Here is a 12,887-nt window from a genome sequence, read left to right as displayed (position 1 = left end):
AGTGAAAAGAAGATCACAATTGGGCTGCCTGTGTAAACAAGGCATGTGTGTCTCTAAGGCTGTCTGGTGTTTCAGATCAGCCCTGAGGACTACAAAGACAACTCCTACAGCCACCAGAGGCCAGAGGACATCGACATAGACGTAAGACCAAGTCCTTTTATTATTGTCTTGTCAAGGTAGAGGGCAAAGCATTAATTTCCCTTTGCACCTATCCTCTAGTCTGGACACACAGCAGTTGGCTTCCTAGACATAGATTGAAAGATTCACTTAATAGAATACCACACGTGTGTGTGTGTGTGTGTGTGTGTGTGTGTGTGTGTGTGTGTGTGTGTGTGTGTGTGTGTGTGTGTGTGTGTGTGTGTGTGTGTGTGTGTGTGTGTGTGTGTGTGTGTGTGTGTGTGTGTGTGTGTGTGTGTGTGTGTGTGTGTGTTTTTCAGACTAAGCTGAGCAGACTGTGTGAGCAGGACCAAGTGGTGAGAACACAGGAGGAGAAACTACAGCAACTACACAGAGAGAAGGTAACTACTGTACACAGACTTTAAACTGACAACTTGCTTCACAATCACACACACTGGGCTGTCTGAGGCTGGAGTAGACCTTTATCATACAGAGGGAGAGAAGGAGAGAGAGTGTGCCGAGACTGAAGGAGATACAGTGCCTTCAGAATGTATTCACATCCCTTGACATTTTCCACATTTTGTTACAGCCTGAATTTACTATTGATTAACTTGAGATTTTCTGGTCACTGGTCTACACACAATACCCCGTAATTTCAAAGCAGGATTACGTTTTTAGACATTTTTACAAATTAATCAAAAATGAAAAGCTGAAATGTCTTGCGTCAATAAGTATTCAGCCCATTTGTTATGGCAAGCCTAAATAAGTTCAGGAGTAAACATCTGCTTAATAAGTCACATAATAAGACGCATGGACTCAATAATAGTGTGCAAAAATAGTGTTTAACATGATTTTTTTTAATGACTACCTCATCTCTGTACCACACATACAATTAACTGTAAGGTCCCTCAGTTGAGCAGTGAATTTAAAACACAGATTCAACCACAAAGACCAGGGAGGTTTTCCAATGCCTCACAAAGAAGGGCACCTATTGGTAGATGGGTAAACATAAAAAAGCAGACATTGATTATCCCTTTTAGCATGGCGAAGTTATTAATTACACTTTGGGTGGTATATCAATACACCCAGTCACTACAAAGATACAGGCGTCCTTCCTAACTCTGTTGTTGGAAAGGAAGGAAACCGCTCAGGGATTTCACCATGATGCCAATGGTAAGTTTAAAACAGTTACAGATTTTAATGACTGTGATAGGAGAAAACTGAGGATGGATCAACAACATTGCAGTTACTCCACAATACTAACCTAAATGACAGACTGAAAAGACAGAAGCCTGTACATAGTAAAATATTCCAAAACATGCATCCTGTTTACTACAAGTAGTACTGCAAAAAATGTGGCAATTCACTTTTTGTCCTGAATACAAAGTGTTATCCAATACAACACATTATTGAGTACCACTCTCCATATTTCCAAGCATAGTGGTGGCTGCATCATGTTATGGGTATGCTTGCGCTTGTAATCATTAAGGACTGGGGAGTTTTTTCCAGGATAATTAAGAAACTGAATGGAGCTAAGCAAAGGCAAAATCCTAGAGGAAAATGTGGTTCAATCTGCTTTCCACCAGACACTTTGAGTTGATTTCACCTTTCAGCAGGACAATAACCTAAAGCACAAGACCAAATCTACACTGGAGTTGCGTACCAAGAAGACTGTGATTGTTCCCTGAGTGGCCGATTTACAGTTTTGACTTTAATCTGCTTGAAAATCTATGGCAAGACCTGAAAATGGTTGTCTAGCAATGATCGACAACCAATTTGACAGACAGAGCTTGAAGAATTTTGAAGAGAGACTTAGAGACCCAGAAAGACTCACAGCTGTAATCGCTGAAAAAGTTGCTCAAAAAAAAGTATTGACTCAGGGGTGTGAATACTTATGTAAATGAGATACTGTGTGTAAACGGGTGACTTTAAAACATTTTTTTTTATCCGTTTTGAATTCAGGCTGTAACAAAATAAAATGTGGAATACGTCAAGGGGTATGAATACTTTCTCATGGTCTCTCCAAGGCTACCAACCCTCTTTTGCCAGGCTTGTACCACAGTGTATAGACGAGCTAGCAGACTCACCGCTGGGAACTGACTCTCTCTCCCTTGCAGACAGCAGCTCTAGCCTGCCCCCTAGGGTCCTCGGAGTGGCGGTACACACTTTTGATGGTGGCGATGCTATGATAATGTTTGGTTGGTTCTTTGCCTGTGGTTCTGTTTGTGTTTCTGTGTGTAGTCGTCAGACAAATGTTGGCCGTAGATGTTGTGCTGACCTGTGTCGTTGTCGTCTTCTTCCTCTTCCTCTTCCTATCTCTGCAGAACACCCTGGAGACGGCTTTGCTGTCTGCCAGTCAGGAGATAGAGCAGAGCTCTGACAACCCAGCGGCCGTACAGAGCCTTATACAGCAGAGAGACGTACTGCAGAATGGACTGCTCAGTACCTGTAGAGAACTGGCACGGGTCAACACTGTGAGTTCATATTGTAGCGGTATTTATTAGAGAGGGGTAAAGAGAGATTTTGTTCGGGCGCCAGGCAGGTATTAACCATGCCGAAAGGAAAATAGTAGAATAGAGAGAGTACCACTACCAGACCAACACACATCAGCAGAAGAGACTGCCTAGAGGGTAGCCTGTTTACCAGATAGCCAGTGGAGAGAAAAGAGAATACACACCATATAAAACCCACATCACAGCACAGGGGTAACCCAAACAAGAATACCTCATACAATAATAATAATACTAATAATAATGGCAGAGCAATTGAACAGCGACTTCATACAAGAAAGAACCCAGTCATCAACAGAGGATTTGCAGTAATCTGTATTATCATCCAGTGGAGGAGTGCAGAGGGTTTGAATGTGGGGGGGGGGTATTCTTAGACACAACAAAGGCCTTAAAATGTCCACAATCTTCTCAGCCACATGTCATTAGTACACCCCACCTCAATACAGTTCAAATAACAATACACAATTTACAAGCAACCTCACTTTTAACTAAAATGTCCACCCAAATACTTCTGGCAGGGCAATAATAGTCCAGCTCTAAAGAGAGAAAGAGAACAAGAGAGATCTTAGCTGTGGTCTTCAGGCGTGCCGGTGTACTGTCTGACCGTCTGATGGTTTGTATGTCAAAGCCTCGTAACAATGTTGCTACTAATTCCATGCGATCCATAACCGGCGCGGACCTAGAACTGTCACACCGATGATTGAGTTAAACACTCTATAAACTACACACGCTGAAAATAAACAAAACTTCTGCAGCATAGCACACACAATCAAACTGTCGCGCCAACCAAGAGCTCCTCCCCTAAGAGCTGAACGAGCTGTCTTTATTTTCTCCTTCCTTACTGCTGATGCGCTCTTAAAGTGGCAGCGCACGGTGAAGGCTCCGTGCAGGATTTCGCCACAATATGTATACACACACACACACACACACACACACACACACACACACTGTACATGCAGATGTCAACACACACTGATCAGCACCTGTCAAGATCTCTCCAGGGTCAATGCTGTTAGTGTCAGTGCATAAACACACACACACAAACACACACACACACACACACACACGCTGTCTAGTAGTGACACCCTCTCGTCTCTCAGGAGTTGGAGCGGTCGTGGAGGGAGTATGATAAAATGGAATCTGGCGTCTCTCTGGCCAAAACAAACCTGTTGGAACAGCTAGAGGCCCTGGGCAGCCCACAGGTAAGACTCTCTCTCTCTCTCTCAACCTCTCACACACATGCAAACATGCCTTTGCAAGATGGAGAGTGTTTTTTAATCATTTTCTGTCACTGTATGAGCAGACGGAACCTCCCAGCCAGCAGCATGTCCACATCCAGAAAGAGCTGTGGAGGATCCAAGATGTGATGGAGGCTCTGGCCAAGAACAAACCCCAGAGGACCACTGACACTGGTTTCCTTGGTTCCAAACCCATCTCAAACCTACAGAAGAACGAGGTGAGTCTCACTTCTACTCTATGGATAAAGAAAAACACAAGATAAGTACTGTATATAATCTGTTTATGGAGTCTTTGTGAACTTATTTAAAGCTGTCCGCAGCCTACATGTGAAACGGATGTGAGCCAGATAGCTCCACTCAATGCCACAGGAGACTGTGCTGATCTGTCTAATACTCTTGTGTGGTGTGGCTTACTGTTGTCCCAAGAGTGTCTCAACAACAACAACTTTCTATCTATCCTCTCCTCATGCGGCAGCCGGTGACCTTGTTCCGGTCACTCTGTTCTCTCACGGAGGGTGACCGTCAGCCCCCCCGCCCACCCCTCCCCCAGTCCTACGGCTCAACAGAGCGCCCTCCCGCAGTACCCCCCCTTCCCTCCCCCTCGGGCGCCCGTCCGCCACCACACACAAGCAAGCACGGCCAGAGGAACGGAACACACAGCAGTGTAAGAGACACGCTGACTCGTCACGCCTGACCCTTCAACCCCTGTCCTTGTGCTTCATCATCGCTACTTACCCTTAAGCACAGATCTAGGATCTGTTGAACTTCACCAAATTCTAATCTTAACTGTTAGGGTGAGGTAATACAAAACTGATCATAGGTCAGTGTCTAGAGGCAGTTTTATCCTACTCTGTACAAGACCAGAACAAGTTGACCCCTGACCCTCTACCTTTACCCGCACCACACATGGTTAATCTCTCATCGCCAACTTGGGTCACCGTTGTGACTCTCTTTTCATTTGCTCTGAATCATTTGTTTTACCATTTGTAGACATTCAGGTTTTACCCTGCCTCTTACCCTGGAGTGTTGAGTTTGACATTCATTCATTTGGTTTATCATCTGTTTGCTCTTCAGTTTGGCTTATTCTTCTTTCCATGGAAGCGTGTGTGATTCCACCCCAGTTGTCATTCCGACTGTGTCTGAGTGCTGTGCTGTGGTGTGACTACTCTTAGTGTTTGGAGTGTCAGTTAACCGTTTTCTGCTCTTTTCGGCTCCGTTTTAAATGTCCCTCGACCATCCATCGGTCACATCCATCGTGACCACCTTGTGACCTGCGAGTGTCCGTGTTTCCTATGCGTGTACCTCTCAGTGTGCTGACTCTCTGTCCCTCTACAGCAAGGCCCAGACTACCGTCTCTATAAGAGTGAGCCAGAGCTGACCACTGTGGCCGAGGAGGTGGACGATAACAACGGAGAGGACAATGACAAGGACAGACTACAGACGGGGCTGACCACTGACAAGGAGCCTGCGGCCACTAAAGGTCAGTCACTGTCTGTCAACAAAGTCCAGTTTGGTCACGCTGCCACCGCTGTTTCAGGCTGGATACATGCTAGGGTCAAAACTATTGTAATTCAGTGAATTCAAGAAGTAATTATAAATTCCATAGGTCAACTTATAAAGAGTTAAAAGGGTTTATAAGTACTCTATTAACTGAATATAAAAATTAAACACCTCTAATGGCTTTGTCACTGACTTAGTCCCCCACCCCTCCAAGTCCCATTAGGAGTACCAGTCTACCCAGTGGGTATCGTTCCTCCCAGGACCAAATCCCCCATGAGCCCCCCAGAGTCCTGCACCATCGCCTCCTACGTCACCCTGAGGAAGGGCAAGAAGCCTGACCCCAGGACTGTAAGTCGGACTCAGCACTTTAGGGAATAGCAGGGGAACAGTACTATAAACTGACCCTCGCTAACATATTAGAAACTGTTGTTTGATAGACAGGACAGCACTGATTTTGGATTCGGAAGTGCTACTGTTGCTATTCATTCCCTGACATTTTTACCACTACAAGAGCTGGAGATGGATATAATATGTCACCAATAGACGGGCAGATAAAACGTAATACTAATCCAACGTGACTGATCCCTGCTCCACTGCTCCCCCTGTAGGAGCGTCCTCACAGTGCCGTGGAGCAGACGTGCGGACCGGGGGAGAGGGAGAGCGGCAGAGCCAGGATGAGTGTAGAGGAGCAGCTGGAGAGGATCAGGAGACACCAGCAGGCCTCGCTCAGGGAGAAGAAGAGAAGTAGCAGCAGTATCTCCCCCTCACGCTCTCCATCCTTCTCCAAGGAGAACCCCTTCGTTACACAGGTAACCTCTCCTCGGTTTGGTGTGTGTGTTTGATAGGACTTGATAGGACTACGCGTGTGTCTGTGCGCGTGTGTGTGTGTGTGTGTGTTGATAAACCTTGTTTCACAGCATTGAATGTGGTTGTGTACACACTGTTAAACTGAGTTATTAATTTGGCATGTGTGTCTCCTGCAGGTCAGGCTGGAGGTGTTCTCCACAGACACCCAGGAGCTGGAGGCAGCACTGCAAGACCTGGAGGAGGTCAGAGGCCGAGTTACAGAGCATCTGGAGAGGGACCGAGGTGCAGAACTGGAGCTGCAGAGAGACAGAGCTGCAGCAGCTGCTGAAGAAGAAATGGAGAAGGGTCGAGCTGCAATAGAAAAGCTGGAGCGAGACATGACTGAGGTGGCTGCAGTGGTGGAGCAGGAGATGGCCAGGACTGCTGTGGCTGTAGAAGAGGAGTTGGACAGGACTGCTGTGGCTGTAGAAGAGGAGCTGGAGAGAGACCGGGCCGCAGTAGCAGCAGCTGCAGAAGAATTGGAGAGGGCTAGAGCTGCAGCTGAAGAACTCGTCAGAGGGAGGACTGCAGTGTCTCCAGAAGAGGTTGACACGGCTGCATTGGTGGAGCTGGAGATGGAAATCACTGTGGTGGAGGAGATCAGCTACAGAGCTGAGGAGGTGGATGTCATCCCTGTCCCCAGGCTGAGTGAGGAGGAGCCACAGCCCCGGACGGAGAGCTCCAACATGGACACAGAGGTAGGAGAGTGTCCCCACTCACACAGACCACCAGAGAGCAGAATATGTATGGCAGACAATATCATTTGATACGTATGTTTATGACTAGTAGGAGTGGTGACTGAGTCAGCATGGTGTACTGTAACTCTGTATAAATAAGAAAGATCCTTACCGAGGATGCACAGAGCACTGTGTTCCTTCACTGAAAAATGAACGTTTTCAAAGAGAGTATTCAGAGAGAGAGGAAAGACTTGTACAAGTATACATTTATATCTAATCCAATAATGTCGCACTAAGAGTGTTTCAGGGTTTTAGGGAGTAAATGGTTGTGTTGTGTTGGCAGCCTGGTCTCCGTGTTAATGTCCTTTAATCTGATCTGGGAGGCTTTGTGGGCGTGAGGAGGATCCAGGCTGGATTTAGGGGTTTATCTCTGGGCCTCAGCCTAGCCGTGGTGACTCACACTGGGCTAGAGAGAGCGAGAGAGAGACACCTCCCAGAGCTGGCCTGAGCTCCACGGAATCTCATGATCTGATGATGATGATGATGCAGTTGGCTCAATTAATGTCCTCTAATTTAGTAGCCCAGTTAAAAAATAATAATATGGCGAAAGCTGCTTAAGTCCATTAGTTATCACCATGTGTCTTATACCAATGTGTCTCAACTCCAGTCCTTGTGGATCCTCAACAGTATGCATTTTTTCTTGTAGCCCCGGGCAAACATCGCTGAGTGGCTGGGTGGCTTGATGATGAGTTGACCGTTTGAATCAGGTGGGCTTGTCAGGGGTTAGAATAAACCAAATGTACTGCTGGAGTTACTCAAGGACTGGACTGGAGTGGTGCCTTACACCTACCCGGTTTCTTCAGATCCCCAAACATCGATGAGGTAGCCGCTAGGGATTGACATTAGACCACCAAGATCGTGTTCAGTAGGGCAAAAATAAGAGCTCCGTTTCAAAACATATTTTCCTGTTTGGTACCGCCTGAACACAGCCCAGACTACAGTCTATCTCACTGTCCGTGTGTTGCAGGTGTCAGAGACCCAGATGATGGTGATATCGGATCAGGGCGTGAAGCCCCTGTATGTACAGTACCTGATCCCTGGACAACATCAACAGCAGGGGGAGAGGGAGACAGAGAGGAGAAACACCCACACTCCCAAAACCCTCATTCCCCACAACAGGTGAGACTAGCTGGGCCTCACTAGGACATATCTTAGCCTCTCTGGATCGATAGCAACTTTGACCCTGTTTGAATACTTTAAAACCATCCCTTCCTTCATCCAACTGTATTTAGATCAGTGACTACCTCATTAAAGGCAGAAAAGAAGGATGCATTTGTAAGTATTGGAATAAGGCCTGTATGTGAAGGTGTGACTGTGCCAGTTTGCCAGCTGCTGTGTCAGAAGCACTGACTCCTGAACTTGAGGAGGACATGATGCAGAGTGAGGTGATGCAAGGGGAGGCCCCGGAGCATGAGACCCAGGGGAACAACATTAACATATCCTATGAACTACCAGTAGAGGGCGCTAAACTCAACAACAACCTGATGGCAGGTAAGAGAACAAAGTGCTTTGTTGATGATGATTGATTGATGGAATGATTGATTGATGGAATGATTGATTGATTGATTGATTGGTTGATTGATATATAACTGATAAATGTCAAAGCATTTACGTACAGTACCAGTCCAAATTTGGACACCTACTCATTCAAGGGTTTTTCTTTATTTGCACTATTTTTCTACATTGTAGAATAACAGTGAAGACATCAAATCTATTAAATAACACATCTTTGCAGAATCTTGGCATTCTCTCAACCAGCTTCATGAGGAATGCTTTTCCAACAGCCTTGAAGGGGTTCCCACGTATGCTGCTTTTCTTTGTTGGCTGCTTTTCCTTCCCTCTGCGGTTCATCTCATCCCAAACCATCTCAATTGGGTTGCGGTCGGGGGATTGTGGAGGCCAGGTCATCTGATGCAGCACTCCATCACTCTCCTTCTTGGTCAAATAGCCCTTACTCAGCCTGGAGGTGTGTTTTGGGTCACTGTCCTGTTGAAAAACAAATGATAGTCCCACTAAGCCCAAACCAGATGGGATGGCATATCACTGCAGAATGCTGTGGTAGACATTCTGCTTAAGTGCCTTGAATTCTAAATAAATCACAGACAGTGTCACCAGCAAATCACCATTACACCTCCTCCATGCTTCACGGTGGGAACCACACATGCAGAGATCCTCCGTTCACCTACTCTGCATCTCACAAAGACACGACGGTTGGAACCAAACATCTCAAATTTGGACTCAGACCAAAGGACAGATTTCCACCAGTCTAATGTCCATTGCCTGTGTTTCTTGGTCCATGCAAGTTATTCTTGTTATCGGTGTCCTTTAGTAGTGGTTTCATTGCAGCAATTCGACCATGAAGGCCTGATTCACGCAGTTTCCACTGAACAGTTGATGTTGAGATATGTCTGTTACTTGAACTCTGACATTCATTTATTTGGGCTGCAATCTGAGGTGCAGTTAACTCTAATGAACTTATTCTCTGCATTAGAGGTAACTCTGAGTCTTCCTTTCCTGTCCTCATGAGAGCCAGTTTCATCATAGCACTTGATGGATTCCATGTGGTATTTCATAGTTGTAAAGTCTTCTCTATTATTCCACAATGTAGAAAATGGTAAAAATGAAAAAAAAACCTTGAGTGAGTAGGTGTGTCCAAACTTTTGACTGCTACTGTGTGTGTTGTTTGCAGTGAAAAGCCTGCCCTTTCCACCCCAGTCCTCCTCCTCTCCCTCTCCTCCATCTCCTCCTCAACTCACTGACGGATCCCACTTCATGTGTGTGTAGACGTGTCGAGGAGGTGGTTCTGTGAACTGAACTACACTCAGTAAGAGACTTCTCTGACCTTACCTACAACCTTTGACCTTTATCAAATCAAATGTCATGCGCTGAATACAACAGGCCTTATAGTGAAATGCTTACTTACAAGCCCTAACCAACAATGCAGTTTAAAACATTTTTAAAAGACAACAACAAAAAATAAGAATAACAAATAAAAGTAACAGATAATTAAATAGCAGCAGTAAAATAACAATAGCGAGGCTATATACAGGGGGTGCAGGTACAGAGTCGATGTGCGGGGGCACCGGTTAGTTGAGGTCATTGGGGTAATATGTACTGTAGGTAAAGTTAAAAACTCTACCCATCAACCCCCTAACCTCAACGTCAGGGTCCAGTGCTCAGCCCTCAGAGATCTACCCTCCAATCGACACAGACCTTACCAGCAGGCAACATCACACCAGCCATTTAAACACAGACATAATTTGTCGTCGAAGCAAAAAGCACTGCCTAGTCATGTCAGCCTAAACATTTTCTCCACATTTTTTTGTTGTTGAACATTGTGGCTTGTGACCTCTGCTATTTTTGTGTGTGCTCATCGGTCTCTTCACCTCTTCCCTCTCTTTGCACTTATCCCTGCAGCCCAGACATTGACCTTGGTGAGCAGTGACTCATAAGCGATGCCAGCCTGGAGACCCAAGATGGCATCCTACAGAGCCATGATGGCACCAGCCAGCCTGCACAGAGCATGCCCAGTAGCTCTCTGTATGTATAGAAACAACTGTAGCCAGACAGACAGAAAGAGTAGATCCACAGGCCTGCTCGTATTACTTACTGCCTGCCTACACAATAACTGTGATGCAAAACTTTTTCATTCACACAGAGATATCAGAGGACAAGATAGTATTACCAGAGTGATAATTGATGATGATTATTATTATTACAGGTATTATGATGGTCTGTTATTTTGGACATGTTCTGTGAGGATGTCTTGAGTGTCTATTAGCTGAGCACTGCTGTGAAAAGGAGAGGACTGTACAGTTGTAAATAAGAGCACTAGAGGAGTCTCACACTGGGAAGATCTCAATTGCATTCTTCTTGCGTCCTGTCTCCTCGTCTCCTTCTCAAATCCCGCTGGAGGAGAAGGTCAGAGGGGAAGGATATCTGGCTTTCTCATCTAATGGGTTCTGAGAAGGAGACAAGGACCTGAGGATGGGAGGAGTATGCATTTGAGGTCTTCCCACAATCACACACTATTGAGAGGGCGAAGCACCAAATCTACACACACTAAGGCAGTGCTTTACTTTAACCACACGGGGGCGCCATATGCTCTTGTCTTTTTTACTGGTTTTACTCCCATTTAAGTTTTTAACCTGAGGCCCTAAACTTTTCATTTTCCACATATTTTACACCGCACATTCCCTCATTGTTCAAAGAAGTTGTTAATATATACATATATAAAACATATAGAATGAACTAACTATTCAATGGGTTTATACTTCAATAAGGTGCCACCCTATTGCTGCTGTTGGACAGAGTTTAAATATTTTATAAAAGTTGTGTTTATTTATGTCGGGAGGATCGGAATCTGGTCGCCGCTGACAACCACACGTAAATGTCCTGGGTTAGAATCGATCTGCTTCTCTGTTTTTTTTCCCTACGGCTGAGATATATTTAAAGTAAAATATAGAAGAGAGATAAAATAGTTTTATGAGATTAGGGTTGTGTGTTAGATTCTGTCTGATTGTGTGGAGTCCTGGACAGAGAGAAGAGAATAGCACATGTATAAGCAATAAGCAGACGTTTTGTTCCTCCAGGACATTAAAATATAATGTACATAAATGTAAAGTTTCATTGTGTAAATGATGTACACCATAGAAAGAGCAGAGCAGAAATTATAAGTCTGAGGTTATTATTATTAGAGTTAATATGAAAAATGTTCATATCTCATCTGTTTTATATCATGTGAAATAAATGTTGATGTTCTTAAATGCTGCGGTGGGGGTTTATGTTATGACACAAGCTAAGTATTTACATTTGTTTTAAACATTGGGAGATCGAAGGAATGCCATTTCCAATGCTTCCTGCTGTTTTGGTTGTATCATGTTACAAATATGATTTCCTGATCACTGATATGATAGAAGCTCTGATGGTGCTGAAGACGAGACATTGACAAACTTTAAAGATCAGGAAGCTCCTTTCTGTGTCCGTTGAGGGACTGGGACTCTGGCCTCCAGCTGGAAGTGTAGCCTACAGGCCAATAGCTCATATCCACTTGGTACATGAATGATCTCTGCTCTGGACAGTGCCACTGTCACACTAGACGCAGCCAATCACTCAGGTCATCGACACAGTAAGGTCAGTCCCCTCCATTCTCACCCTCTTTCCCCATCCTACCACCTTCTTCCCTCCCCCCCCCCCCCTTTCATGCTGGACACACATGAGTAGCTATGTTAATGAGGCTCTGAATCTTTTGTGGTCCCAACCTGTAGCACTCTGTGGCTACGTGGGCCTGGTTCCATTCCACTCCTTCCACTAGTTCCTACCCTTTCCATGCATCCTACCCTATAGTTCCTAATCCCTACCACCTTACGTATTTAGTATTTTATTAGGATACCCATTAGCTACTCCTCTTGTACCTGTACTTGGAAGAGTCCTTTACATGTGGTCATGATCTCCTACCTTACTTTTACAACTGAATAAGAATATATCCGCTTTGATGAATTTGCATGAAAATCTCGGCTTTATACAAAAACATAATTACACATATGCTAGGCCCGCTAATACAGTGGAGCACAGGTATGGTGGTAAGAATTGTCTAGATTTGTGACTGAAATGTGTTAATGGGTGATTGACATCATTTAAAGTGAAATGTAGGGCCAATGTTCTGTTTTCTGGAACACTTTTTAAAAAATGGTTTATTGAATACCCAAAACATACAATATACTTGCAGCTCAACAACTACACCATACCAGTCATCCAATAGACTTCCATTCAGAGCGACACACCGAAGCATCCAGGGTCAACGCCCTGCTCAAGGGCACTTTGACAGGTCTCCCACCTGGCCAAACCAAGATCCCCCCCACAGTTCCCCAGTAGCTGTCCCGCAACCGTTCGAGACCCCCCCTCCTCCAAAGGACATCAAGGACAACTAAAATCATAAC

At 45.1% G+C, this 12,887-nt stretch overlaps 1 protein-coding gene across 5 annotated transcripts in view; it reads left to right on the top strand.

Annotated features, from left to right (window-relative positions):
- The window catches only part of LOC139392837 (pleckstrin homology domain-containing family A member 5-like), a 176,562-nt gene extending 164,848 nt beyond the window's left edge, over positions 1-11,714 (top strand). For 3 of the 5 annotated variants that reach the window (XM_071141127.1, XM_071141128.1, XM_071141130.1), the window contains 13 exons: positions 76-141; positions 438-518; positions 2,442-2,591; positions 3,728-3,829; positions 3,931-4,083; positions 5,201-5,345; positions 5,580-5,713; positions 5,974-6,174; positions 6,349-6,909; positions 7,916-8,067; positions 8,270-8,439; positions 9,638-9,772; positions 10,366-11,714. In XM_071141127.1, the coding sequence (XP_070997228.1) occupies positions 76-141; positions 438-518; positions 2,442-2,591; positions 3,728-3,829; positions 3,931-4,083; positions 5,201-5,345; positions 5,580-5,713; positions 5,974-6,174; positions 6,349-6,909; positions 7,916-8,067; positions 8,270-8,439; positions 9,638-9,732 (2,010 nt within the window). In that variant the 3' untranslated portion in view covers positions 9,733-9,772; positions 10,366-11,714. Of the gene's footprint in view, positions 1-75; positions 142-437; positions 519-2,441; positions 2,592-3,727; positions 3,830-3,930; positions 4,084-4,340; positions 4,530-5,200; positions 5,346-5,579; positions 5,714-5,973; positions 6,175-6,348; positions 6,910-7,915; positions 8,068-8,269; positions 8,440-9,637; positions 9,773-10,365 lie in introns of all 5 variants that reach the window. The other 2 variants (XM_071141129.1, XM_071141126.1) reach the window with 2 other exon arrangements.
- Positions 11,715-12,887: the final 1,173 nt, after the last annotated feature.

This window comes from Oncorhynchus clarkii, chromosome 33 (genome assembly GCF_045791955.1).
Source record: "Oncorhynchus clarkii lewisi isolate Uvic-CL-2024 chromosome 33, UVic_Ocla_1.0, whole genome shotgun sequence".
NCBI lineage: Eukaryota > Metazoa > Chordata > Actinopteri > Salmoniformes > Salmonidae > Oncorhynchus > Oncorhynchus clarkii.
The sequence above is the reverse complement of the archived record's forward strand: the minus strand, read 5'-3'. Positions and strand labels throughout refer to the sequence as shown.